This window comes from Patagioenas fasciata, chromosome 8 (assembly GCF_037038585.1).
Source record: "Patagioenas fasciata isolate bPatFas1 chromosome 8, bPatFas1.hap1, whole genome shotgun sequence".
Taxonomy (NCBI): domain Eukaryota; kingdom Metazoa; phylum Chordata; class Aves; order Columbiformes; family Columbidae; genus Patagioenas; species Patagioenas fasciata.
In genome coordinates this window covers 15,012,950-15,038,779 of record NC_092527.1, presented here as the reverse complement: position 1 = coordinate 15,038,779, position 25,830 = coordinate 15,012,950, and the positions used below count along the sequence as shown (strand labels likewise).

General features: G+C 42.0%; 1 protein-coding gene across 2 annotated transcripts in view; it reads left to right on the top strand.

Moving 5' to 3' along the window:
• ZCCHC24 (zinc finger CCHC-type containing 24) overlaps positions 1-25,830 on the top strand; it is a 120,397-nt gene that overhangs the window by 89,375 nt on the left and 5,192 nt on the right. For both annotated transcript variants that reach the window (XM_065843896.2, XM_071811745.1), the window contains exon 3: positions 17,076-17,240. In XM_065843896.2, the coding sequence (XP_065699968.1) occupies positions 17,076-17,240 (165 nt within the window). The remainder of the gene's footprint in view (positions 1-17,075; positions 17,241-25,830) is intronic.

The following is a 25,830-nucleotide window of genomic DNA, read 5'->3' as shown; positions in this document are numbered from 1 at the left end:
CCTGCAGGGCTTACCAGGATGTCCAAGGAAGAGCAGGCTTCCCCTGCTTCATCTTGCTGCCTCTCACTGGTACCTTTGGTAGAGCTCAAGCTGTCCCTCGCCACTGCCAAGAGCCTTGTATTGCTAAATGTTGGACAGGAGATACAAGTCTCTGATATTCGAATAACTGCATCTGTGTGTAAAGAAAGTGTGAATATAAAGCCATTTCTTATAGGCTTTATTTTGCCAAGCAAGAGTAAACCCAGCTGAGCAGTAGAGCTCTAGAATTATTAAAGATGGAGCTGCCCCAGAAGAAAGACCATCTGTTGCTAGTCAGTTGTCCTAAAAAATATACCTGAATTTGCCCTGCAACCCCAGCTGAAGACATGGTCAATGCAAGGCAACCCTCTATCACCAGTCCAGTCAGACCTGACAAACAGCAGCTCCGATGGAGTTCAGTGTTTTCTGTCCCCTCAAAGGGCTTTTCCTGAGGCCCTCCTTGCCTGTTTCCCGCTCAATGAATGCTCTCTTTGTTCCCACCAAGTTGACAAATGCCAGCGCTACAGAATAAGGATGACATTTCTGCTGTGGTATTAGGGCTTAGGAAGGGGATTATTCTGGCCAGCGCCGGCCGGGAGGCAGTGCACAAGGGTGGCTGCGTGACGCTGTTCTTTGTGCCGCGACAAGGAGGCCCTTGAAGGACGCGGCCAAGACCAAACACAAGACCTATGTGTGGGGACACGTGCACGCACACCCGAGGCAGCGTCCCCAGCCAAGTCCCCGGCCCTGTGGCACACCTGTGTCAGCTTCCTCCCGAGCCCTCCCCGCGACGCCCCTACGCACAAAGCGGCAGCTGCGCCGGGGACAAGGAGCTCGCCACCCTGGGGAGGCCGGAAACTGGGACCTACTGCCTCTTTTGTCGCCTTTTAAAAATCGAGGGTTTGTGTTGAGCCTGCGGAGGATAATGAGCCTCTCACCAGGCACACACTGAACTGCACATCCCCCTGAAGCGCTGAGCGGATAAAGTTAACTGGTCCTTGGAAGGACTGAAAAAAAATAAATCAAGGGGCTAGAAGGCATTTGCTGCTGTGCCAGCCTCCGCACAAGAGTCTGAATCCGTGGCTTACCAGAACAGCACAGCCTTGATGGTACTCCTTGATTTGGGAAAATAACACCCTTAGACTCAAAGACGTTGTAGTAAGTCAGATGTAATACACTTGTTTCTGTTAGTCTTCTATTTTATCATTCCATATAGATTTTTTTCATTTTTTTTCTTAAATCAGTAACACTGCTGAAAAGTTCCCATGCAACAGAGAGGAGTACCTTAATGTGAAAACCAAAATCAAGGACTCCTGATAATTTTTCTCAGTACTTTGGAATTTTTCCTTCCACTCCAAGATCAAGGCAAATTCACTCCTACTGCACCTCTGCAAGCAGAGCAGGCATGAGCCCATCCTTAGCCAACCATCTCTCCAGATAAAGACTACCAGGGTGAAACAGGAGAGGAAAGAGAGTAGCAAAAGGGATAAAAGCTGCACACCTCCCTTACCCAAATCTTCATCGCACCTCTCCAGTAATCTTCTGCAGCAAACACTATGGCAAGCATTTTGTACCAGATGCTTCTTGCACAATACCCTTTCAGAAATGAATAGTTTCTTAGCCCTGAGCAAACAGAGAAACAACATCCATTTTGCAGCGGCCTGCTCACTGTCTGTGTCAGGAAGGTTGCCTTAGACTTTATAAAAGTTGAAGATGGCCCTGGTCATAAACGTTCCCATGAAAAGTACTGAACACAGCACAAAGGCTTGTCAGGCCTTTTGTGCCCTACAGCCCCTTGGTAGATCCTCCACTCTCATGAGGTTTCTATTAGAGCAAGTATTCATCCTTTCTATTGTTTGATAATGAGCTTTTCACTTTACTTGCCTGTGGGTATTGAAACTCTCTGCTAGGAAAAAAGTGGAATCAGATATTTCGAGCAGGGTGATGGGTGTAGCCTCTTTGGAGAAAAATGCTGCTAGAATATATACAGTAGTTGGAACACCACAGCTGTCCTTCACATGTGCTTTCTGGTGTGGCATTTCTTCACTAGTAAAAGACATACCTAGTTTGTTGGTGGGTTTTGGCGTTGGCTTCAGTTTTTTCGTGAAAAAAATTTCTCCCTTTGGGGAGAAAGATTATTTACTCTGTAAGGCTCATTCATCTCCCAATCCATCTCCTGGTGTTGCTTGGGGTGAGTATATGTCAAGGAATATGGAACTACTAGTTGGCCTCTGACTACTTCCTGATTTTGGATCAGCTTCCAGCAACAGATCTGAGGTACTGCCAACATCATGTGCTCAGAGCAGTCCCGTGTGAGACTCCTGTGGTGACAGCTACTTCTCTGTACCCCGGCAGGAAAGCTGTGACTTTCAGGAAGTGAGATCTTAGGTATCCATGATAAGGAAATGGTGTGTGTGAGTGCCTTTGACAATAAAATGCTTAAATATAGGAAATGCTGTCTGGAGCCACTGTACAAACATATTGTGAAGATTGCAAACAGTTGAATAGTTTGCCTTTTAAAGATGGAGTAGGCAAAGAGGTAATGAAAAAAAAATGGAATAGAAGTGTCATCTACTTGCAATAAAGGAAACTGTGATTACAACTTGCTTGTTTAGACAGTTACCATTTTGTGTCACTTTTCTGACTACATTCTGGTCAAAACAGAGTTTCCATTCAAAATTTTTAAGAGCAATGATTATCTTGATCCCAAAGTTCCTGCTACACAGCTGTACAGAACAAGCCTAAAACATAGGTGTCCAAAATAATTAATTTCTTACAGTACAGCCAGGCAGCCTGATGAGTCAGATGTGAGTTTCCTGTTTCAACACATAAGAGATTTTATTTCTCTCAAAAGCCACAGTTATGGACCAAGGCATACAACATCCATGGCCCGATTCAACCTATGACCTTTCCACTTCCCAAAAGGCTTCAGAAAACAGTCCTTCTTCTGGCTTGTTTTGTGACATATTAGAAGAACAAAATAATTAGTAGTGAAGAGATAGAGCCAGTAAACTAACTTTTTAGCAGAATCTGAATCACTGAAAAGGCTATAAATTTTATTCTATATCTTTTCTGTGCTGTCATCTCCTACGTGCCACTTCTCTCCTTTCAATCTAGCCAGAACTCCGATGTGAGAAGCTCTCTTCACCCAATGCTTTAGCTATGTCGTGCTCTCACCCTTCAGATGCCCATTAACATTCTTACTCTGTACACTTTGGTTGCAGTCCATCCTTCCTCACCATCAAGGCACTGGATATTTCTGCCTGTGATCAAGGAAGATATTGCAGAGGGAACCAGTTTACCTCAGTTCCTTTTCATGAGAGTTTCAGCTAAATGTTCAAAGTTCTTGTAACACTACAAACATCAACCATGAATGTCACAGAATGGTTAGCAAAGTTTGGCAGCCGCTGATGCTGTTTTGGTAACATGACACAAGCAATTCCTTAGATGATTCAAGCTAGCTTTGCACATAGTGGAAAAAAAAACAGTGAAGAAGCACAGTGGAAAATGCAAATACAACTGCAGAAACAGGATGGACTGAGAAGGGCAATGATGGAAGAGATTAGAGTTATGGATTCAAAATGTTCTACCACAAACCTCACACCAAAGGACAGTTGTCTTTGGGTCATCTAAAGTATAGGTGTATAGGCCAATAAGTTTTCAATGCAAGCCAATGGTTATGTTTAAAACAGTGAGATTTCTCTGAATCACTTCAATTTAGATGTTAAAAACCTGCTCTTTTGTAACAGAGAGACTGAGCCTACAGTAGAAGAAGAGTCTAGCAAGGAGATCCTCCCAGGCACCTGTATAAGGGTCCAAAGCAAGTGGGCAAGCAAGGAGCTCTCAAGTGATGTCATACACATGAACTCAGTCAGGTAGCTGAGACTGGAGGGCTTTTGAGGTAGAGTGACTTACACAAGACTGTTCTGGGCAAAAGGGGTGGGTTTCCAGGACTTTCTTCTGTGCATTATGCCCCTGTGTAATCTGGCAGAAAATTTCTAGAGGAAAGAATGCTGGGACCAGATAAAAGAGTCCCTTTCACATTATTAAACATAATAAACATTTATGCAGTTTAGATATCAGCAGCTGAAGTCATGTTTCATTTCTGGGCTATGCATAGCATGTCTTTTTCCAGGCTCAAAAAGAACGCTGCAATTTAAAGCAGGCTGATTGACTCAATCGGTGTTTTTGTGTGTCATCTTGGAGACAGCGCGGTGGGAGGAGAAGGTGGAGGGAAGGAGGCTGAGGTGGAGAAAGGGAGGGTGGTTGCTCATCTGGTCTTTATTTCCTTTCCCTGTTTGTTAATAGTTCAAGCAAAGGGCCCATTCCAGCTAGAAGCAATGACACTCTTGCTGTGGTATTTCATCTTGGAGGAGGACCGGCCACAGCTCGCTCTGTGTGCTGGCATCCTGGGAGCTCCCACCACAGCACTGCTTTGGGGAGGGGAGGGTGGAGGGGCTGCAAGCCGTCCTTGCCTCGTTTCTCTTGCAGCGGAAATGTTTCTAAAGAGAGCCCATGCTTTATCCTTTGCCTAAAGAATTTCCTAGCTAGAAATCATTATAACAACTGTATATGTACTTGCCTTACCTTCTGCCATGTGGTTTTTGTTTACTTTTTTAATGATGTATCAGTGGACATGTCACAGGCAGTTAATGGAAAATGACATTTCTGACTGCTTTAGCCAACCAGGCTGTAGGGAAAACATAAAATGTATGAAAGAGAAAACATCTGTTAAACAGAGCTTTTAAAAAATTTGTCTCAAAAGGTGAGGTCATGGTCACCAGTGGCAGGCCTGTAGCAGTCCATGTTCAAAACCCTTATCTGAGAATTGTGTAACTCAGGATTCATGCATACTGCTCACTTTTGTCATAACAAACATTAATGATACTCCCAGAACACGAGGCATGCTAGTACTGCCCATATCCCAAATGAAAAAAATGAAGCACAGAGACATCAAGTAGCTTGTCCACAAACCCACAGAAAGAGGCTGTAGTCCAGCCAGAAATGGGCTTGCAAAGGCCCAGTCCAGTGCCTTAACCATAACACCACATTCTTCTCCTCATGATGTGAGCTCTCCTGGTGGATTTTTCTTATTGCAGTTATACCTATTCTTATGCAGTGCACAGGATATGCCATGAACCAGGTCTTGAACCCTTAAGGATTTAGTGGGTAGTTGAAAGAGTTCTTGTCTCTTTCAGAGCAGAAGGAAGGAAGAAGACTGAGATCTTCTAGAAATATCCTTTCCCCTGAAACTCATCCTTACTTTCTTGACAATATTTCCTTTGCTTTCCAAGAGTTGTTTTGAAAAGATAAAACCTTTACAAGAGCAAAAGCAGGGAGCAAAGCACTCATCCTTTGACCACCATGAGAGCCCAGGACAGAGACTACTCAGGAAACTGCATAGGAACTTGATATATTTCTTTAAAAATTACTTTCTTAATTAAAGATAATAAAATATCTGTTGTATCAGGTTGACCTTGCTGTGGGCTACAAGTTGTTAGGATAGAAGAAAAACAGTAATGTTTTGGAATGATGCAGTTTCACTTGGAAACTAGGCAAAAAACTAATGTTACTTTTAAATATATGAGTGATGTCAAAGCTTCTAATTGAAAAAAACGAAATTTATAGTAATTGCCTCATTAATGTAATCTGAGTCCTACAAACCACTCTGCCTCAGTGGAGAAAGTATCTTAGCATAAAGCAGTGACATCCCTGGACATCAGACTGTTTCTAATGAACAAGCAAGAATACCAGTTTCCAAAGGTAAGGTTTCTTCTTAATGCCACTGAGGTATTAGGATCCTTCCCAAAGCATTTTCAGCAAGTGTAGCCCAGCAGATACATGGATTGGAGGAAAGCCACAGGAGGTCCAGATTTACAGAAGGAGAAAGGCACCAAGTGATATGGATAGTCATACAGCAGCCACTTGAGCAGCAGAGGACACCATCTCCCATCAGTGCCTGCAGTCCTCTTTATATTTAATACATGCTCTTTCTCTGCTCCCCTCTGTAAAGTCATATCGAAGTTGTATCAAGCTGCACCCAGTATAAGACTACACTGCAGTAGTTCAAGAAGAGTAAGTACTAAATATTTTGCAATTTGCCATGTCTGCAATTAAAGTTCCTATGCAGCTTTCACAAACAGATCAAATAGTAGGGACAACACTATTACTCTGTATGTAGTTTGTTGTGGGAAAAGGTCTCAGCTAAAACATAAACCAAAAAGTAATGCAAGCTCTATGCTCACCACATAAATTGCAAAATTCCCTGATCCAGATCCTCTTTTGAAAATTTGCTTTCACCAAATAGTCTCACACCCTATCTAGTATGGACAGAGTCTTCTCATGCATTTTATTTACCTGGACACTTATTAAGGAAAGAAGTACCACCACATGATGTATCTCAACAATGTAATTCAGTCCAAATCTTCTCTTCAGGTAGAGACTTTGTATAGGCACAAGTAAAGAAGCAGAAGGCAACATCCCACATTCTGAATGGGGCTTCAAAAGCACCTGCCACTCACTTTGATTTGGAATAAAATTACCTCCTTTGACACCTCACTGCCTTCCTATCTGTTTTGCCTCTGGAAGGGTCCCATGACCTATGAGGGAGGCAAGGGGGCTCCCAGAGATGCTCTGCTGCTTCTTCAAGGACAGAAGATCATCTTCTTTAGGCTTATCAGGTCATCACTAAAGCAGTGCCCCGGCTGTGCCACATTAGCTCTAGGAGAAATCTGAAACCCACATGAAGCCATCTGAGTTGGACCAATTAAACAGGTCCAAAAATATGAGTCTTGACCTCAGCTTGGACAAGTTAATGCCTGATTATAGCAAGGGTGCGACCCTCACTGCTCCAAAACTCTGATTCCAAGTACTGAAAAAAATGTCAACATATTTAATATCGAGTGCTACCAGAGGAGAAGGGGGAGGGAGAGAGGAGAAAGGTATTGCCGATGTATGTTTTCAAGCAACGAATGAAGAGAGACAAAAGAGTCCACACATCAGGAAACTATTAAAATGAATACATTCCTAGTTTCTTCATAATTAATTCAGCATGGCCAATTTTGTATCAGAGAAGGGGAAAGAACTATTTCAACCACTTCCTTTTATCTCAAGCTGTTTGGAATAATATGATCTTGTAACACTGAAAAGAAGTGCCTCACTGCATCCCAGCAGGCGAGTGTAATTTTAACTCTTCCACATGCCCAATTTGATATGCAAATCCCTGTTTTCTGTATGACATACAACACTTAAATTACACAGCAAAGACCCAGATTTACTTAGGAACTAGCCATCACCACTTTCTAGACCCAACCCCTTTTTACTTCATATTGCACTAAACAATACATTGAAAACAGTTTTTACTACCCAATTCCCTAAGAACATTTTTCAATATGCTTGCTTCATTTTGTGAGTTAACATTTGGTTCACATTTTGACTGTTATCTTCATGTGCATAAGGACCAGAGACCTATTTTTTCCCTGTTCTTGAAATTTTAGGTTCTGGGTTAGGCTGAGTTATGCAATACTTTCAAAAGAAGATTCATTAGGCAGCTATTTATATGCTCAAGTAATTCCATTGTTTTCAAGGTCCTACGGGAACAAACACATTAAAGCTGTGATTGGCTGCAAGTCAATAGTCAGTTTGGGAGCTCTTTCACAGTCATGCACAAGCAGAGAGTAGCACACACAGGTAAAATAAGTCCTTGAAGTACAGTCAACCAAGACAATTATTTGCATCTTTCCTTAATAGAAGATTCGGGTAGGGTTAGTTGAGCTGTGCGACTCTGGAAGTCTACCATACACATTAAACACTTGATTATTGCCTGTTGCCCTGTATGTAACGCATGATGTAACTGAATATATAAGCATAGTGTTTGAAATTCTAAAACTTGGAAAATTCGTGTGAGCATTCAGAAAAAAAAAAAAGAAAAATCTGTGGTTAGAATTGTGAATGCAAGTGAAGTTTCACCTTCTATTAAGACTCCACTAGCACACTTCATTTAGAGAGAACAAGTTTCTATGCAATACACTATGCACACAAATTTTCTTCTGTGAAAAGATTGACTGAAAGTTTTGCAAGTGTTACTTGCTTGATATGTTCTAATAGCTCTTATGAGATGGCACAGATGAAGTTCCATTATGCTACACAATCTGTGTCACCGTACGTAGCCCAAAGTGATTATACAATGCCACAAGAACCACAGGGAACAGCAAAAGGACCTCTCCCTATGACAAATAAAGAGCTGAGGTACAGTCTGATTACACAACCTGACCAAGATCAGGCAGAGTATCTGTCAGGGCTACGTTCTCAGTCCAGGTGTTGGAGTCCAACACCAGTCCTGTCAACACATTACCATTCTTCCCAAATATTTTTCTGTTACACTCCTTAGTTGTGTCAGTAACTCCACGTTTATGAAAACACCATACTATTATTTAATTAATACTGTTATTTTTTCAGACTGTATGGTCCTGAGCTTTTACATGTTTTCTATTTTTATACTAGCTGTGGAGTGATGACTAGGATTCACCAAGAAGGAAACCCACATTATCAACTTCTCAGAACAGTCCATGTTTAGTAATTGACACATCAGATAGTAACCAATATTTGGCAATCCTGCACATATTATGGTTCAAACTGACTTAGCACAGAAATTAGTATTATATATCTTTGGCCCAATGGTGGTCCTAATGATCAGCTCAGCTAGGCATTTCATAGCAGAAAAAAAGTCTTTCTTCCAAAAAGCATGGCTAGGATTCTGAAAAATCTGCAAAACCAGATTTTGATTTAAATATTAGAATCTTTGCCAAGCCAGCTTCTTGGATTTCTAGACTTTGATCAGCATGTCCATGACAACCATGCCTATAGCTTTAATCATCATCAGAAACCATGTGCATGCTATTAGTGACAAATACTGCCAAATCTTACTCTTGGTTTACCATTATGGAAATGAGATCAAAATCTTAGTCAACACATGATATGTTGACAACACTGATTTTTCAAAGCAACCAAGAGATACATACTCATATATTGAAATGACAAATATAGAATTGGTCTTCTGCCATTTCAAAATTTACCTATAAAAGTTCATTACACAGCTTAATTGATATATTTTCCAAAGAGTAATACTCGGGGAAATGAACATTTTTGTAGCAGCAGAACTAGGGTATTTGTTCAAGCAAAATAAAAAGACTAATGTTATTTTGGATTGCATGCTACACAAACTTGCATGTTTTGCTTAACACTGTGCATCTGGAGGGTCGTGTTCCCCTCTGAACACCACCCTGCTAGAAAGACACTGACTGTGTGACCAAGAAAGTAGAGGACTCTATTTATGCTCAGTAGAGGTACATGTATGAAGATGAAAAAAAGGAGAAATGTGTTAACAAGCAAACTTCTGTACACATGTGGCTGTGAAATGATTGTCCACATAAGGTGACAGAATATGCCACTAGCAATAGCCCAGTACATGGTGACCCCTAGAGTGGAAGGAGACACACCGAGTACCTAAGCCGTCTTACCCCCTTCTAGTTCTACATTTCTTTGGGAAGCCGGGCAAGGCCAGGCATCAGCTTCACTAACTCGTTGTCCCCTTTTCCCCAGCCCAACACACTGGCAGTGAGCAGGAAGGCTACAATACAGTGTCCTAGAGAAGAGGTGCTGAGAAATCCTACCAACTTTACAAGATGTCTGACTGTAACAGTTTTATTGTTTGGAACCTTAGTAAAAAGCCATTTCCCACCTTGATCAGATTTTAAGAGTGGTATGAGTGTAGTAGAAGGTTTCAGATGAGCAATAACAACTCATCAACTTTAACTGCAGTGAAAAACAAACTTGTTTCTATGAATGCAGCAGTTCAAATTCCTGATGCTTCCAGTGGTGATAAAAGTCATACAGTAGACAACACAGTCAGAGGCTGAAGTAGCTCCAGGGCTTGTCACAGGCAAGGCCTCCAAGAAAATGCCAGCCCAATAAAATACTTACTGACCTCCTCTGTTAAGCTGCACAAACAAGTTTTCAAGTTTTCTTTATTTTTCAGCCATGTCTTGCTCAGATACAATTTTGTTTGTAGTAAATACTTAGTCTGGAATATCCAATACATCTAGAAACTCCGTAATGTCTATAGTTCAATAAATCAAATCGAAGTTTTTTATTTTAAGAGTAATGCTTCATGTAGAGCCTGCTTTCTGACAGCTATTGTCCTTATCATTTAACTGACTCACATCAAGCAAGACTTCTCATCGTATTATCAATACACTAATTACACCAGAGACAAGAAGGCTGAAACAAAGCATTAATTTAATTTCTGTATCTCCTAGATGCTCTTCCTATATTGCATCTACTAATTAAAGACGTAGCAGCAGTTCTTTTAAGTACCTCAGAATATACTCCTTCAAAAGCTGATAGCCCATGGCTTGGACAAGTGCACTCTCTGCTGGGTTAAGAACTGGCTGGAGGGCCGGGCCCAGAGAGTGCTGGTAAATGGAGCTGCATCTAGCTGGCGGCCAGTCACTAGTGGTGTCCCCCAGGGGTCAGTGTTGGGTCCAGTCCTGTTTAACATCTTTATTGATGATTTAGATGAGGGGATTGAGACCACCATCAGCAAATTTGCTGATGACACCAAGTTGGGGGGCAGTGTTGACCTGCTGGAAGGCAGGAGGGCTCTGCAAAGAGATCTGGATAGACTGGAAAAATGGGCTGATTCCAATGGGATGAAGTTCAACAAGGCCAAGTGCCGGGTCCTGCACTTTGGCCACAACAACCCCCTTCAGCGCTACAGGCTGGGCACAGAGTGGCTGGAGAGCAGCCAGACAGAAAGGGACCTGGGGGTACTGATTGACAGCAAGCTCAACATGAGCCAACAGTGTGCCCAGGTGGCCAAGAAGGCCAATGGTATCCTGGCCTGTATCAAAAATAGTGTGGTCAGCAGGACAAGGGAAGTGATCCTTCCCCTGTACTCTGCATTGGTGAGGCCACACCTGGAGTATTGTGTTCAGTTCTGGGCCCCTCAGTTCAGGAGGGATATTGAGGTGCTGGAGCGGGTCCAGAGAAGAGCAACAAGACTGGTGAAGGGACTTGAGCACATGACCTATGGTGAGAGGCTGAGGGAGCTGGGGTTGTTCAGCCTGGAGAGGAGGAGGCTTAGAGGTGACCTCATTGCTCTCTATAACTACCTGAAGGGAAGTTATAGTCAGGTGGGAACTGGTCTCTTCTCCCAGGCAGTCAGCAATAGGACAAGGGGACATGGGCTTAAACTCTGCCAGGGGAAGTTTAGGCTGGATATTAGGAAGAAGTTCTTTACGGAAAGAGTGATCAGGCATTGGAATGGCCTGCCTAGGGAGGTGGTGGACTCACCGTCCCTGGAGGTTTTTAAATTGAGATTGGACATGGCTCTTAGTGCCATGATCTAGTAAATGGGCTGAAGTTGGACCAAGGGTTGGACTTGATGATCTCTGAGGTCTTTTCCAACCTAGCCAATTCTGTGATTCTGTGATTCTGTGATCACACATCAGTAATATCATACACCAGCAACATGGAGTACACACAGCAAGGAAAAATAGACCAGTTATCTTAGAATTCATTTCCTAAACATATAACTTCTGCATCTGTATATGTATTCTATCAATACTGAGATTTAAATAAATACAAAAGTCAGGAAGGACAAAGAAAAAAAAATGACTAACCTAAGGATTCACTTTTATGTGCCACTTTGGCATCACTTTTGCTGAAGACTCCCATTGGTGTACGAGTGCATCCTTATTCTCTACACAGCACTGAGAAAGGTCAGAGGACTTCAGTGAATTTCCCAACTCTCTACAGCTTGCTGCAGAGTCAGAACTAGAGTGCCAGGACGCCCAGTATACCAAATCTGGCCCAATACTTTCTTTTTCATTTTCTAATTGAACATTTTGGGTATGGTTTATTATCATCATCATTTCACCCTTCTCTAAACTGTGCCTGTAGAGTAAGATAAAATAAGAGGGCTAGGGTTTTTTATGCCATCTCCTAGTTGTGTTGACTTACAATTGAGAGTGCTGGAGGGCTCATATTTCAAAATACAGCTGTCTGTCCCACTCCTGGAAACCACTTGGGATCCAATCAATGCATCAAGCTGTTGTTTGCTGTTATTGCTTTTCTGCTTTATTTGATGAAGCATCCTTCTAAGCAGACCCTTACAGAGTTCTTCAAGGAAGGGGAGCCACTTACCAGTGTCATGCTGACTTCATCTTCCCCCTGTCTTCTACGTCTTTTAGCTGTATAACACAAACTTGGGGGAAGATGAGGGGAAGAGAAGCATCAAATAAACTGTTTCTCTGCATCTCACTTCGAGGGAACTCGCTGCCTGTTGTTTTTTATAACTAATCTAGTTTCAAGCAGGGCATGGGGGGGGCGGAGAGTGTTTTGGTTTTTGCTGACTCTGCAAACTGATACTTTGAGAGAATTGTCTGGGGAAAGCAAAGAGTCCTTTATTATGTCCATCACTGCCAAGCGATTTGGCAGATTCCACCATGAGATGAACAATCTGATACATTGTGAGAGAGCTTGGCTGGCCAGTTACCACAGAAAAGCTCAACTTCAACACTTTAAAAATCTTATTGAGGCCAATTTGTGGTTTTGGTCAAAGAAAGGAGGAAGATGAAAAATAGAGGCAGCTGGGTGTCAGTGAAAGATGGAATATCAATGTCATTTTCTTTGCTGTGCCACACAAAAGATACTGGCTTTGTATGTACATTGGATGTAGCTAAGGCAGGCACGTGCACTGGCTAGGTAAACCTGCAGAGATTATGTCATTTGTCTTAGCACTTGTCTGGAAGATCGAGGTGATATATGGCTGTCTCATGAATCAGAGGGCAAGGTCCTTTCCTTTGGCTAACTGCTAGTGGACAGGGGGCTCAGCAAGGGTTTTTGTAGAATCTGTGCTGCTTCCCGAATTTGAGGTCAGAGGAAGTCCCCATCAGCCTCGGCACTAACACCACCACTCCAGGACTGGCTTCAGGCCGTGCCCAAGGGCCCCAAGGAAGGCAGGTCCTCTGGGCCACCACAGCTCCCACCCCAGGAGTGCCTTGAGGAAGGAAGGCTCTCCCTTCTGCAAACCCACAGCTGATTTCCGAAGTCAAAGCAGCACAAAGAATCTAGGTCTGGACATTGAAACATACTTCAAGTAATGGCTAGTTTCTGGTCCTTGTAGGAAACTGTTTGGTTTTGATCATCGCCAAAGACTTACCTGCCCTGGGTGCTTTTAATAACCTTTGAGTTATTTGTTGGAGAGCCAAACAGTAACATAGTGGGAAAAATAATGGGAGCTTTTGTTTTACCAAGTAAGACTGTCAAATCAACATTTAAAGCACAAAATTGTCAACCCCCAGACAAAAAGAGACATGAAAGTGTAAAAACCTTGTCCATGTTGTGGTCTGTAAGCTAGTCTGAATGTTATTTTAAACATAGTGAGACGGAGGTTCCACCAAGCTTTTGCAGCCAAGGATAGAAACTGGGCCAAAGACTACCTGAGCCTAAAGGCAACAGGACAACTTACGTTAGTGTGTAAAACCAAGATATTTTGCAGCTATGAAAGATGGCATAACTTTTCCAGGTTAATTTGGAACATAAATAAATCCCTATCTCAGAAAGGGTAAGAAAAGATGATGCTCAGTGAGTTAATTGTAGGACCTAAACACCAACCACGGTTTACTATTAAACACCCTTCAAATTGACTCAGCGTGAGGAGGGAATAGGAGGCTAATGGCTTAAAAAGGTAAATCCTACATTTTGTGAAATAAAGAGTCTTTAGGTCAATACCAAAAGACAAAATGTATCTTCTTGCTCTTTTTTGGCACTTAATTAAGAAAAACCTTTGGCGAAAACAGTTCCTGCCCTGCAGCTGGATGAGCACTGAGACACCTCTGTCGCAGAGCAACTGGGTGCTTAGGCTGGGCCTGTGGCTTCTGCGCCAAGGAGCAGCCTGCTTCTTGGAAATGTTTATGCAATTCAACTCTGCTGCTGCTGAAGCCACAGGCACACACACACACCAAAAAAAAAAAAAAAAGAAATCACGCAGCCTCAGACCTCTCAGGCCATTAGTGTATCTCACTCAGGTTTCGCCTTCCACCAAAAACTGTCAAATTTCTGTTTTGTTTGGACATGAAGGGTGGAGGGAGTTGGAGAGTTGCCTTCACTGCTGTCAGTGCTTCCTAATGATGTTTCTCACTAGAGAAAATGAGCTTGTTTGTTTGAGAATCCAAATTCCCTGTGGGGCACAGTTTGGGAAACTGAAGATATGGGCAGGAAAATAATATCTGTTAGGGCAAAGTATAAACATCCATAAAGCAGAATAGCGAAGCACCTACAGAGAATGTTGTAGCTTTGCCAGCAAACTAATTAAAGTCACTGACTGAGGAGGGAGCTGTGACAGCCAAAAAGTTAAAATAAAAATAAATCAGTAGTTTAGTCTAGCAATTATGACAGGAAATTAATGCCGGAGTCAAGGCTCCTACGTTCTTTTCCTGGTTCTACTTCCGATTTACTGAGCAAGGTGAAGAAGCCAAGTTTTGAAAGTAGCTTCTAATTTGGAAAACCTTTATTTCTGATGCCCAGCTGTACACACAGAGGACATCACTGACTATCATCCTCAGTACCCTTCCGTGTGTTTGTGAGGGCAAAACATTTTGGGGCATTAGCACCTCTGAAGAGCACCTGGCCTGGAGAAACCTGCAGTTATCAGCCCGCTCAGAGTGGCCGTCTCTGCAAGCGTCCCTTGTCTGCCAATTGTGGCTAGCGCAACATACTGCTGTGGGAGTCTGATGTTTAAATGCTCTTTATGGCTGGCATAACATATTGCAGTGGGAGTGTTATGTTTAAATACTGTTTGTAAACATTTACAAGACTTCTCAGACACACTCAGTCTCCAAAGTCAGTGCTATTACTTTTGGAAATAACACATTCAGTGGCCTGCATGCTTTCTGAAAGGACTGCTTCTTAGGAGGGGCAATGGAGCTGCATTTCCAGGTCTGACTGCAGGAGGGGTTTAAATAAAGCGTCACCAAACCTGAGAACCAGAAATAACTTAGGTTCAATAACATAGCCCCAGCTGAAGCTACAAATAAAGCAATCAGTGACACCTCAGGAGGAGGGGAAACATCTCTCAATCATGGGAGCTCTCTGTACACAGACTTCCTATTCAGTTCCTAAATGAAGAGAGCATGTTGCTACTTCTTACACTGACTTGAGTTCTGCTACAAATTCCTCAGATGCAGAGCCAAATTAAGTGTTCAGAATAAGGATGTCTCCATAAATTGACATTTTCCTGCCCTACATTCAATTACAATCTCCCATCCTTATCAAGGGACACCATGGATCAGAGGATTGCACTCTGGGTGCCTGCCAGCTCTCATCTACTCATGAAAGTCCAAGTGTTTCTCATTATACCAATGAACTTTTCTTTCTTTTATTGCCTTCTAAGCAATACTTCTGTAAATATGCACGTCCTAGTGTCAACTTCATCTTTGCTATGAGCCAGATTATTTACAGTGGCTTGTCAGATTGAGTGTCACGAAGCAAATTATTACAGATGTTTGCCTATTTGTAATGGACGTTGCTCCTGCATCTGACCTTTTAAAGAAGAGTATTGCTATGCTGAGAGAATGTTTTTTCCTGATGCTACATAGAAAAAAATAAAAGTCCAGAATAGGTTTGAGGTCCTCCTGCTCCTCTTCCACCTGCCAGCATGCAGGGTGAAGCGCACTCCATGTTCCATTCCCACTTGCTCCCAAGTGTGACCCTGGAGGTAACACAGCGTACACCATCTCCATCAGCCGTGGGAGTTCAAGTCCCAGAGCTCCTGCCAAGCTCAGGTCTTTCTGCCAACCACCTGCTTTTTCAACCCTTGTTTTTACATAGAACGAAATTTGGACCTCTATACTGAGAAATCGTACAAACTCTCAAAACAAAAACAAACTCTTTCCCAGCATGATGGGTCATTTAGCTTTTGTAAACTTCAGCTGGTAACCTTCGGAAAAAAAAAAAAGCCTCAGAGGCGTGATGTATAAATAAATGACAAAGAATCCTTTGATAGGTGATCATACCGTTCTGCCACTATACAGGCAGAATATCTCCCTCTAGGCAACAATAAACAAAATAGAGCAAACACATGAACAATATTTCAGCACCTGCTTGGGACTCTGGGAAAACGGCTTTGTCTTTACAGCTATCTTCAGGACAGCTGTATGCAATACTCACATCTTTACCTTAACTTACTAGCGTATTATACAGTCTACTATCGTTAAGTATGGCGCACAGTTTTAGAAAGTGTATTTAGAAAAAAGGTCATTGCCTATTCTATTAGCTTCCTTAAATAAAAAGGCTTTCTTTAGGGAACATTTAACATTTAAACAGCACAACAGGCCATTATATTTGGCAATCTCTTCCTATTTCCTTCAAAATGTAGAAATCGTTGAAACATTGTTACCAAGAGCACAAAAAAACCTAAACAAAATAAAGAAGGTCAAGAAATTAATTATTTTCACTAGTCAAAAAGAGGTCTTCCTGTCATGCTCAACCCCAATTTTCACTCTCATGTATAATAACAATGCAGATCCATATACTAACGAATTGCCAATATTTCATCATTTAAAGGCTGTGCAAAGCTAACTTACAAAAAACTGTCTTAATGGTGGGTTCTACTGGGGAATATGCAAGGATCTAGTGAAGAAATATAGTCCTTCACTACAAAGCTACTTCTCAAGATGCTATATCTAATGCTAGCAATACATCCGCAAGAGAGACAATCTTACATAATGAAATGGCTATCAAAACTATTCACTGCAAAAAGCACATGGACATATTTTTCAATACTATGTTCAGTGTCACAAGTCTTACATCTTTTGCATACTTCTCACAGAAGTAACTCTCAAAACAGTTAAACTTGAGCTTCAACATATGAACTCTTCATTAAGGGGCTATGACCTTCATGTCTGCCTCCAGTATCTTTTGTGCAAAGTTTCCTAATTAAAAAAACTACCACTCCCCTTTTTGGTTATTCATTGCTACTTCCCTTTGTTTTGTAGGCTCGTCCAAAAGGAGAAGGCCTGACTCCGTACCAGGGCAAGAAACGCTGCTTTGGTGAATATAAGTGCCCCAAATGCAAGAGAAAATGGATGAGTGGAAACTCCTGGGCTAACATGGGACAAGAATGTATCAAGTGCCACATTAATGTTTATCCTCACAAACAGGTAGGAGAAGTGCAGATGTGCTAGCATACAGGCTTGGAACTAGGAATGTTCCTGCCTTTGTAAACTGTGGGTAAGGCTTAAACAGCACTCAACACGGATTACAAGAGGCCACAAAAATTGTTCCCTAGATGAGCTGGTGTTCTCAGTCCTGGGAATCTGGACTGGCGTCAGAGTTGCAGAGTTTGAATGTCCTATCTTTCAGTAAAAATACCTGCAAACCAAAATCTTTACCTGCCTTTATTACAGAAACAGACTCTGGGGCCTTGTGATCTGAGATTAATTAAAACAAGTTCAGGAGTAGCAGTGGGCCTCCTAGTCCTTCTGATTCTCTTTGTATTTACACCAATTTAATGTTTCATTCCACTGGTGTCATTACTTTTTTCACCTGTTGAAATAAGATTGGATTTGGCCAATAGGCTATTTCTATTTATAACGATAAGTGATAAAAGAGTACAATACTAAAATTACTCCTGCCTACAGAATTCCTTGGTTAATGACAGTAAACCAAGACCACCTGGTTAAAGAGTGATTTCTCTGTTTCCGTAATACCAAGTGATGCCCAAGCAAAGAACTTCAAGAGAAAGACTTTTATTAAACTGAAAGGGTCAAATCTAAGCAGTAGCTCTGCTCGGAAAGCTGTATCTGCCATCCTGTCAGCCGTAGCTCACAGGGTGCACACAGCCTTCCTTCCTGCTCCCTGCAGCCTGCCCTTGCGCCCATCCCTTGAAGTAATTTCCTGCATTTCCAGCTCATGATGGGAAAACTGACTGTGAGTTCCTGCTTGTACCCCACCAGCATTGGTCACAAACGGTCAACCAGTTCAGTAGTCTTTAGGAGGAGACAGACAGGCCATCTGCATGAGCTCATACCCCTTTTGTTCTGCTGACAAACCAGACTACAGACTGGCTGTCAAAGCTGTATTTTCGTGCAGAAAGTCACTTTTGACAACCCCATGAAAAATAAATTTGGCCATAACAGAAAAATTTGAGGGGGATTTCGCAATATTGCAGAAAATGGTTGTAGATGGAAAAGGTAAGAATTATTTTAGGAGAGTTTGGGAGGTGTAATTTGCCGCAGGTATAATTCATCCTAGCTGAATCTCAGTAATAAATAGAGCTCTGCATGGGTCAGGTTACCTGCTGCCCACTCAGATACTGTTCAAATCATAGACAGATCATCTGGGTGTACTTGCAAAAGGTACAAAGGAAATTCCATCAAGAGCCTTAGGTGCCTCATTAGTTGCTTAAGTGCTTGCAAAATGGCTATAAAAAGCTCTGCTCTTTCCATGGGCTCATAAGGAACACGTCATACCATTTAATGAGATTTTGGATGGGAGGGTGTCAGGAAAAAAAAAATCCTAAATGAGGATACTGTGACTTTATTATCATGAAAAGACAGAGGAATATTGAAATACATTGCAACAGGCAAGAAGAAGAGATACAATTAAGTTTATTTAGCTTTATCACACCCAGGAATATCCAGTCAGCTATATTTCCTCCTCTTACACGCATATGCATATTCATCTATTTCTAAAGGCAAGATTTGGCTCAGTCTCTACAGCAACACTGCATTCCAATATGCAGCCAAAAAACCTGATTTATAATTACTAGTACCTTGAAGCAATACGAATTGCAGTTAAAATATGGTGCTTGAAGCTCACCATGCTTGTGGCAGAAGCCTTGATTTAAACCTGACATACTTCACCGTGAGATTATCGTCCCTTCTTTCTATCATGGGAATTTTTGTACTTTATAATGAACTTGTACGATTCCCTGGATGAGACAGTGAATATCTTTGTTGGCCAGTTGAGATGATGTGATCTGTTCCCCTTTCTCTGGGCTAATGCCACTCTGATTCCAAACCTGAAAACAAGATGTCATCTTTAGAAACAGCAGTCTAATGTCCCTGACAAAACTGTGTCTGGAAACTATATTACAAGAAAATACAAGGATCTTTTTTGCTGAATTACCTGAGACAATCTCAAAGCTTCCAAGGTCTCTGGTTCCTTGCCCCTCTTTAGACAGCTTGTGTAGACCAAGAACCAAAATCCAGGCTGAACAATGGATTCATGCATTTATCACATGCATGGAAGTACAATTTTGAGGGTGAGAAAAATTACAAGACCCCTGATTTATAACACAAATTTATAAATATTTACTTTGTTCTTCTAAATTCTTTTCATCATTTATGTTGCTGTTCAAAGGGTTACAAGAAATTGCTCAAGAGGTATCCCATCCACAGTACACAAGAGGCATAGACTTGGGAACATGTATATTTTGTAGTAAAGAAGGTTTGCAAGTAGCCCCTTGGGCAGAGTTGCCCCTCCTAGCAGGGCTAGAGGAGTCTAATCTGCATAGTAGTACTAACATCAAGGACATGCTGTGTAAAGGTTAAGGTCTACAGTGCTTCTGTAACCTGTGCTTGCCTTGGAGCCGCATATGTGGTGTTCTCCTGGGAAGAATCACAGCATGTGCTGTGCAGGTTTCCATCACTGTTTCCACACCATTCCCTAAGGACACCATAACTCAGGATGTGGAAGAGCATCGCCTTTCTTATCTATCCTTATGTTCATGTCCCACCAGTAGGTATTGCAGCTATTTGAGATCTTCAAGATGAGAGTGCATTTCAGCCAGGCTTCCAGATAGAAATAACTTGCGTCGGGTCACTAGTGCTCCTTCCTAAAATTTGAACTTACGGCCTCGTGTTGAAAGATTTTACATCCTGTTGTCTCTGCCTCACCTCTGTTAGCTTCTGTTTCTCAGTGTTACTGTCATCATTCTTTCTATACTTTTTTCATTCGTCCAGAGGCCACACAGTAAACAGCACCAGTTCATGCACAGAGCCAGCAGCAAAGGAGAGCTAACTTGGGCTGCGTGAGCTCAGCGCTGCTTCTTGACAGAGCCTAGTGTTTGCTCACCCATACATGTTTTTCATCCACACCAGACTCTCTCTAAAAATTGATCAGCATTTACCTGTGTGGTGTTATTCTGCCCCAGTTTGGAAAATATGCTCTACCCAATCACCAATACTCTTACACTAGCAACTATATTTCATAAAAGCACATTGAAAAAATATTTAATTACAAGTTAAATATTTCTAGTTTGAGCGATAAAGCACAAAAAATCTTATTGTGCATATAATATTCTTTGAGTAGTTTTCTTAATTAGCACTGCAAGCACCACCTTAGCTTTTTCTGTCTATAATTCCTGTTTATTCTTTAGATTTTGGTTACTTTGTCAGCACCTATAATAGGAGAGACCTTATTCATTTTTAAGATCCTATGCACTTCTACAAGTTTTTAGCAATCGCTTTTTTCCCACCTCAGTGCATTAGTGTATGTCCTCAGCTAGTTATGTGCTCCTATTGCCTTCATTATATGGGATTAGAGTATTTTCACTCTCATCTGAATCTTCCATTAAACAGTTTTTCCAACTTAATTTGTCTACGAAAAGATGGTGCCTCTTACTAGAAGCCATGCTTCTCTTGTGCCATTTTAACTCCATTGAAAATGAAGAAACCAATATTGTTTTATAGTATCTACTCTTTCACTGCAAAGTCACCACACTGTGTGATGTGATCATAGTACAGGTAATCAATAAGTGGATTATTTTTGAATTTAAAAAAAAAAAAAAAACAAACAAACAACAGTGAACTGGCCATACAGAAGTTCAACTTTCACTCAAGCTCAAGTGTTATTTAGCTCTGGTGAAATAAATTATAACAGAATCACAGAATGGTTGGGGTTGGAAGGGACATCTGGACATCATCTAGTCCAACCCACCTGCTAAAGCAGGTTCACCTAGAGCAGGTTGCACAGGAATGTGTCCAGGCAGGTTTTGAATGTCTCCAGAGATGGAGACTCCACAACTTCCTTGGGCAGCCTGTTCCAGTGCTCTGGCACCCTCAAAGTAAAAAAGTTTCTCCTTGTGTTTAGATGGAACCTCCTGTGCTTCAATCTGTGCCTGTTGCCCCGCATCCTGTCATCGGGCACCACTAAAAAGAGTCTTATTTCTATTTCAGAGCAATTTTGTCAATATGTCTTCTCTGCAATGTGTTGGAAATTCATTATCTCCTTTTCCTACTCCTTGCCCTACTGTTCGGTAAACATAACTTTTCATCTGTTAGGCTGCTATGATATCTCAAACGTTATTTTAAAAAATAATGATCATTTTATCACCAGATGAAAATCACTGTTGGATTCTCAACGTTAACTAGCCTTATGTCAAGTTATTATACAAAAGCCTCCAAAACTACAGAAATTACTTAACTGCAAGCAACTTGGACCAAGTCTGAAGCCACTCAGGTGCCACCTTTCCCTGGTGAGGGCATATTATAGAAGTCTCCATTCACAATAGTGCGTACAGAATCACAACTCATACCAGATCACACCATACTTCCCTGTTCCACATGTGATCCTGGGCAGCAGAGGACACTTAAAGGAAGATGTGGATATAGGACAAGACACAGGAACCACCTCTGGGGATACTTTTCCATCCTCTGGTATTGCAAAGTATCTCCATTCCCCACCAAAGAGATCAACCTCTGTAGAGACTATTCAATAGCTGAAATATAACCACATGGGGCACCATGCTTTGCTACATCATCCTGAATATTTGAGATTTTGTCCAATTTAGGAGAAAAAAAAAAAAAAAATGAAATCCTTATATTCAGAATTGCCTGACATTGCAGTGAATTAGGAGCCTATTCTCAATACTTGGGCTTGCCCTTTTCTCCAGTCTTCATCTCCATCTCTCTTTCATCTTCCCTGGTTACTTTCCTCAGTCTATGGACTTTTGAGTCGTGTAGGGCTTGTCCACATTGTCGCACAAGGGATGGTTCTTGCCAGAGTACTCCCATGTAACTGGCTCTGGCAATACTATCAGAGTACTGAAGATAATAATCTCCGCTCTGGAGTGCTCTGGGGGAGCCGTTCAAGCACATGTGCTGGTTCTGTGAATGGCTTGTGCAGCTATGCTCAAATTTTGATTTCCTATGCATACCTTTCATTAGTGGGTCCCCGGAGAGGAGAGCAGCCACACTTCCCTGCCACCTGCTCTTTGTTCCCAGAGGCTCATTTCACTCCAGGAAACGATCCTGTGCCAATTCACCACAAGGAATGTCTCAATTCAGCCCTGCGCTCTCACTCCACATTCCCTATCTGTTAGAAGGAGCTTTTAATCTCTCTGGGGCAGGAAAAGTCTTCTCAGCAATTTTACAGCTGTGTATATAATTCAGAGTGCTCTATAAATACAGCTCTAAACCTCTGCATTTAAGAGAGATGGGTGGAGCACATATTACAAGTAGTAATGCAAGATCCTGATAGCAGGGCTGCTGCCGTTCATTCCCCATCTCATCCACAGAGGGGGAAATCAGGTGGCTCTTGCACCTGAGCTGTAAAATTGCTCCTTGTCCCGAGGAGGCTCTGTATGCATTTTTGGTTTTGTGACCAACTGATGCCACTGTGTTCCTCCTTTTGGGTTTCCACCACATCTCTCAAACAGTAAACCTTCCCGTCAGAGTGCTTGTAGGAATTCACAGGGCACGAGGCAAAATTTGGAGGCCAGTTGAGCTCAAGTCTTATTGAGGAACAGGAGATCGAAGAACTACCCGAATAAAGTTGCTCTATGGCTGTTCCGAAAGCCATTTCCTGGGTAGCTACTTTAGCTACTCTGAACATAAACAGATGGGACTTAAACCTACCTCTTATTCTTCCAAGGAATTTGGATTTTGTAGCTGTCTATGCTCCTTCTTACCCTGCTCCAGCAATGGAGCTAGTCCTTGCAGCCATTCACCAGCATTCCTGGCACTATAACAGCCCAGACGCCAAGCTTTGAATTGTCATTTTCTTCTCATCTGCTATAGCGGCAACATCTGTGCCTGTGGTTGCTTCCTGGCTGGCCACTTATCAAGGCTTCTCCTTTGTGGCTAACTCCAGTGCTGTTTGTGATGACAGCTGTCACATTGGTGCAGAACCAGCCATCTGGTGACCAACTTGTCCTCTTGGACACCATTTTTTTCCAGCTGTCAGGAATTTACTGTTGAATTGGAAATAATTTGGTATGTAAATATAGTATTCATGATATCCGAGCTATTACATCCATGGGCAATGCAATGGCCACATCACAATTCCCGTACCTGGGAGCAGTCACAGCCACTTCTCTCAGTATGGGCAGGGATGGGTCTGATCACTCAAGCTCAGTAAACTTCTCAACCGTTAAACGCATACATATTTTTGACACTTCAGATTTAATAAGCCCTCCTCAGCATGCCCATACTTGCATGCTTCAGCAGTAGGAATACAGGTCACTGCAGACTGCTCCTTCTGTAAATTCTAAAAAGAGATTTTCACCATTAGCCACGTGGTTATCATTCATTCCTAGCTGGGCTGTCCCAGCAGCATGCTGCTGACAGAAGATCCTTGCTCTCTCTGAGCATCATGCCTCTGATCTGCAGCATTCCTATCACTGTCTGGGATCCACAACAACCACTGAGGGCCTTGTCAATGTCCCTGTTCCCTTACGCAGACAGAGAAGCAGAAGGACTGCTGCTCAAGAATGCACATTGCATTTCATTCTTTATCCCCAGTGCACACCTTTTATTGAACTCAAAACTTACAAATTCACGCTAGCTATGGCTCCTAACAATTATCCTGCCAGCCATAGTTGTAGAATCCATTTCTATTCACATAACTACTCTGTCATTTAATCATCTCATTTGCTGCATTAAGACTCAAGGTAATGCATCCAAAAAATTATTTAGAAGTGTTTTCTCACATTTGAATTTTCTTAGTGGAAGCAATTTTCCTCAAGGATGTCCTACTGACATTTTCTCTGACACCTAACACTTCACAAGGTTTTTTGTTCTGAGGGTTTGGGCTTTTTAACTGACTTGCAGGGAGTGCAGAGTTCATTCAGTGCATGTAGACTGGGACAGCAATACTTCACAGTCAAAAGTTAATTTGCGGGACAGGAATCGCTATATAAATTTAAATTTATTTCAGCTTCATTCCCCTGAGGCAACAGCTTTAGTCACAACCACCAAATGTTTTTCTGGTGGAGCTGCACAAGATTATTTCCATTTGGCAACTACTAGGAGAAAATGAAGCAAAGATGCACAAAAATGAAGAATGTAACCATGCCTATCCCTGCAGTTTTTACTGAAAATGTGGACTGCCAAATCCAGGATGCTTACATTAAAAAAAAAAAAAAAAAAAAAAAGACAATGAAAACTGAAGTATTATATTTAAACTCTCCATTTAATGGAAAAAAGTATGCCTTTCCCAGAGAAACATAGCAGGATTTTCTGTTGTTTTAGAAACTCCATTTCACATCTTTCTAAGGAAAGGAATTATTTTTTCAGCCAAATAGCTCATCTCCTTCTCCACACCCTCTCCAAACCCATGGCTGAGTTTTTGTGCTACCAGCCTCTCAGCAGCATCACCACCAAACTCTTGCAGCCTCCTCAGTTATTCAGATCTCTTGCATAATTCAGGCAATTCCCAAAACTAATACCCAGTGTGCAGCAGCCTGACCTTGCTGCACCCCTCTTGCGCCAGCATCTTCTCCTGCCCCTCTGCTTCCACCACACCATAGCTGGTGAGAATTGTCCAAGGTCAGCCTGTGCCAAGGAAGTCCAGCCTTGGTGGACACACAGCTCTTTGGCTAACATCCTACCCTTTCAGTGTGGTCTAAGAAAGGTTGAAAGGCCATAAGGTTATTAAAGTTCTCCACAATTAATAACAGACAAATAGTAGCAGGACAAGAACACTTCTCAGGCTGTATGAACGGGGTTTTTTTTGCCTTACAAGAAACCCATGAAGAGAAAACAAAAAAGTGGAGATAAAGCTGGGGCTTCATTTTAGGCAAAAGTTGGATTGAAGTGCTTTTGGGACATAAAAACTACCACAGTACCAGTTTTGAAGCCTCTAGCCCTCCATCACCTCACCAGAAATGTAGCCTGGGCTCAGCTCAGCTCCTTCCAGCTGGCCCTTGGCAACCTGCTTTCCTGCATTCGTAACCCCTCTCTCCCCAGCCTGTGTGTCGTAACACGCTGGTAACAATAACATTTCTGAAATCTAAATGCTTTGCAGGCCAAAAAGCTGAGCTCAATCAACGCAGGGGGAAAGCAAACCACGGAGAGCTATTGTTTCTGAAAACCATCCAAAAACTCTTGGCGCTTTAAGGCATTCCCAATGTCCTTTGCACTATTTCCAGGAAAAATTATTCCCAAGGCTTTGCGTATTTAAAAAAAAAGGAAAAAAAATCTGGCTTATATCAATAAACACGATAACTGCTGTATTTTTTCCTCTTTAATCAGAGCACAGCTAGCATGTAGAAGCAATCAGAGCTGAGTCGAAGAGCTTGTTTTAAGTGTAGCATTTCAAAATACTCTAATTCTCTGTTGAGGAGCATAAATTAACTCCTGGGACTCATGAACCTGAGCATTATCTTTGACTGCATTTATGTAACGCAAATTCTTGAAGAAAATTTGTGGGCAGGTGTTGATGGAATAAGTAGTGGAAGAGTCAGAAGGGCAGTTTTTCTGACCAAACGGACTTACTCAACTTGTCTGTATCATGGCAGAAGTGCTG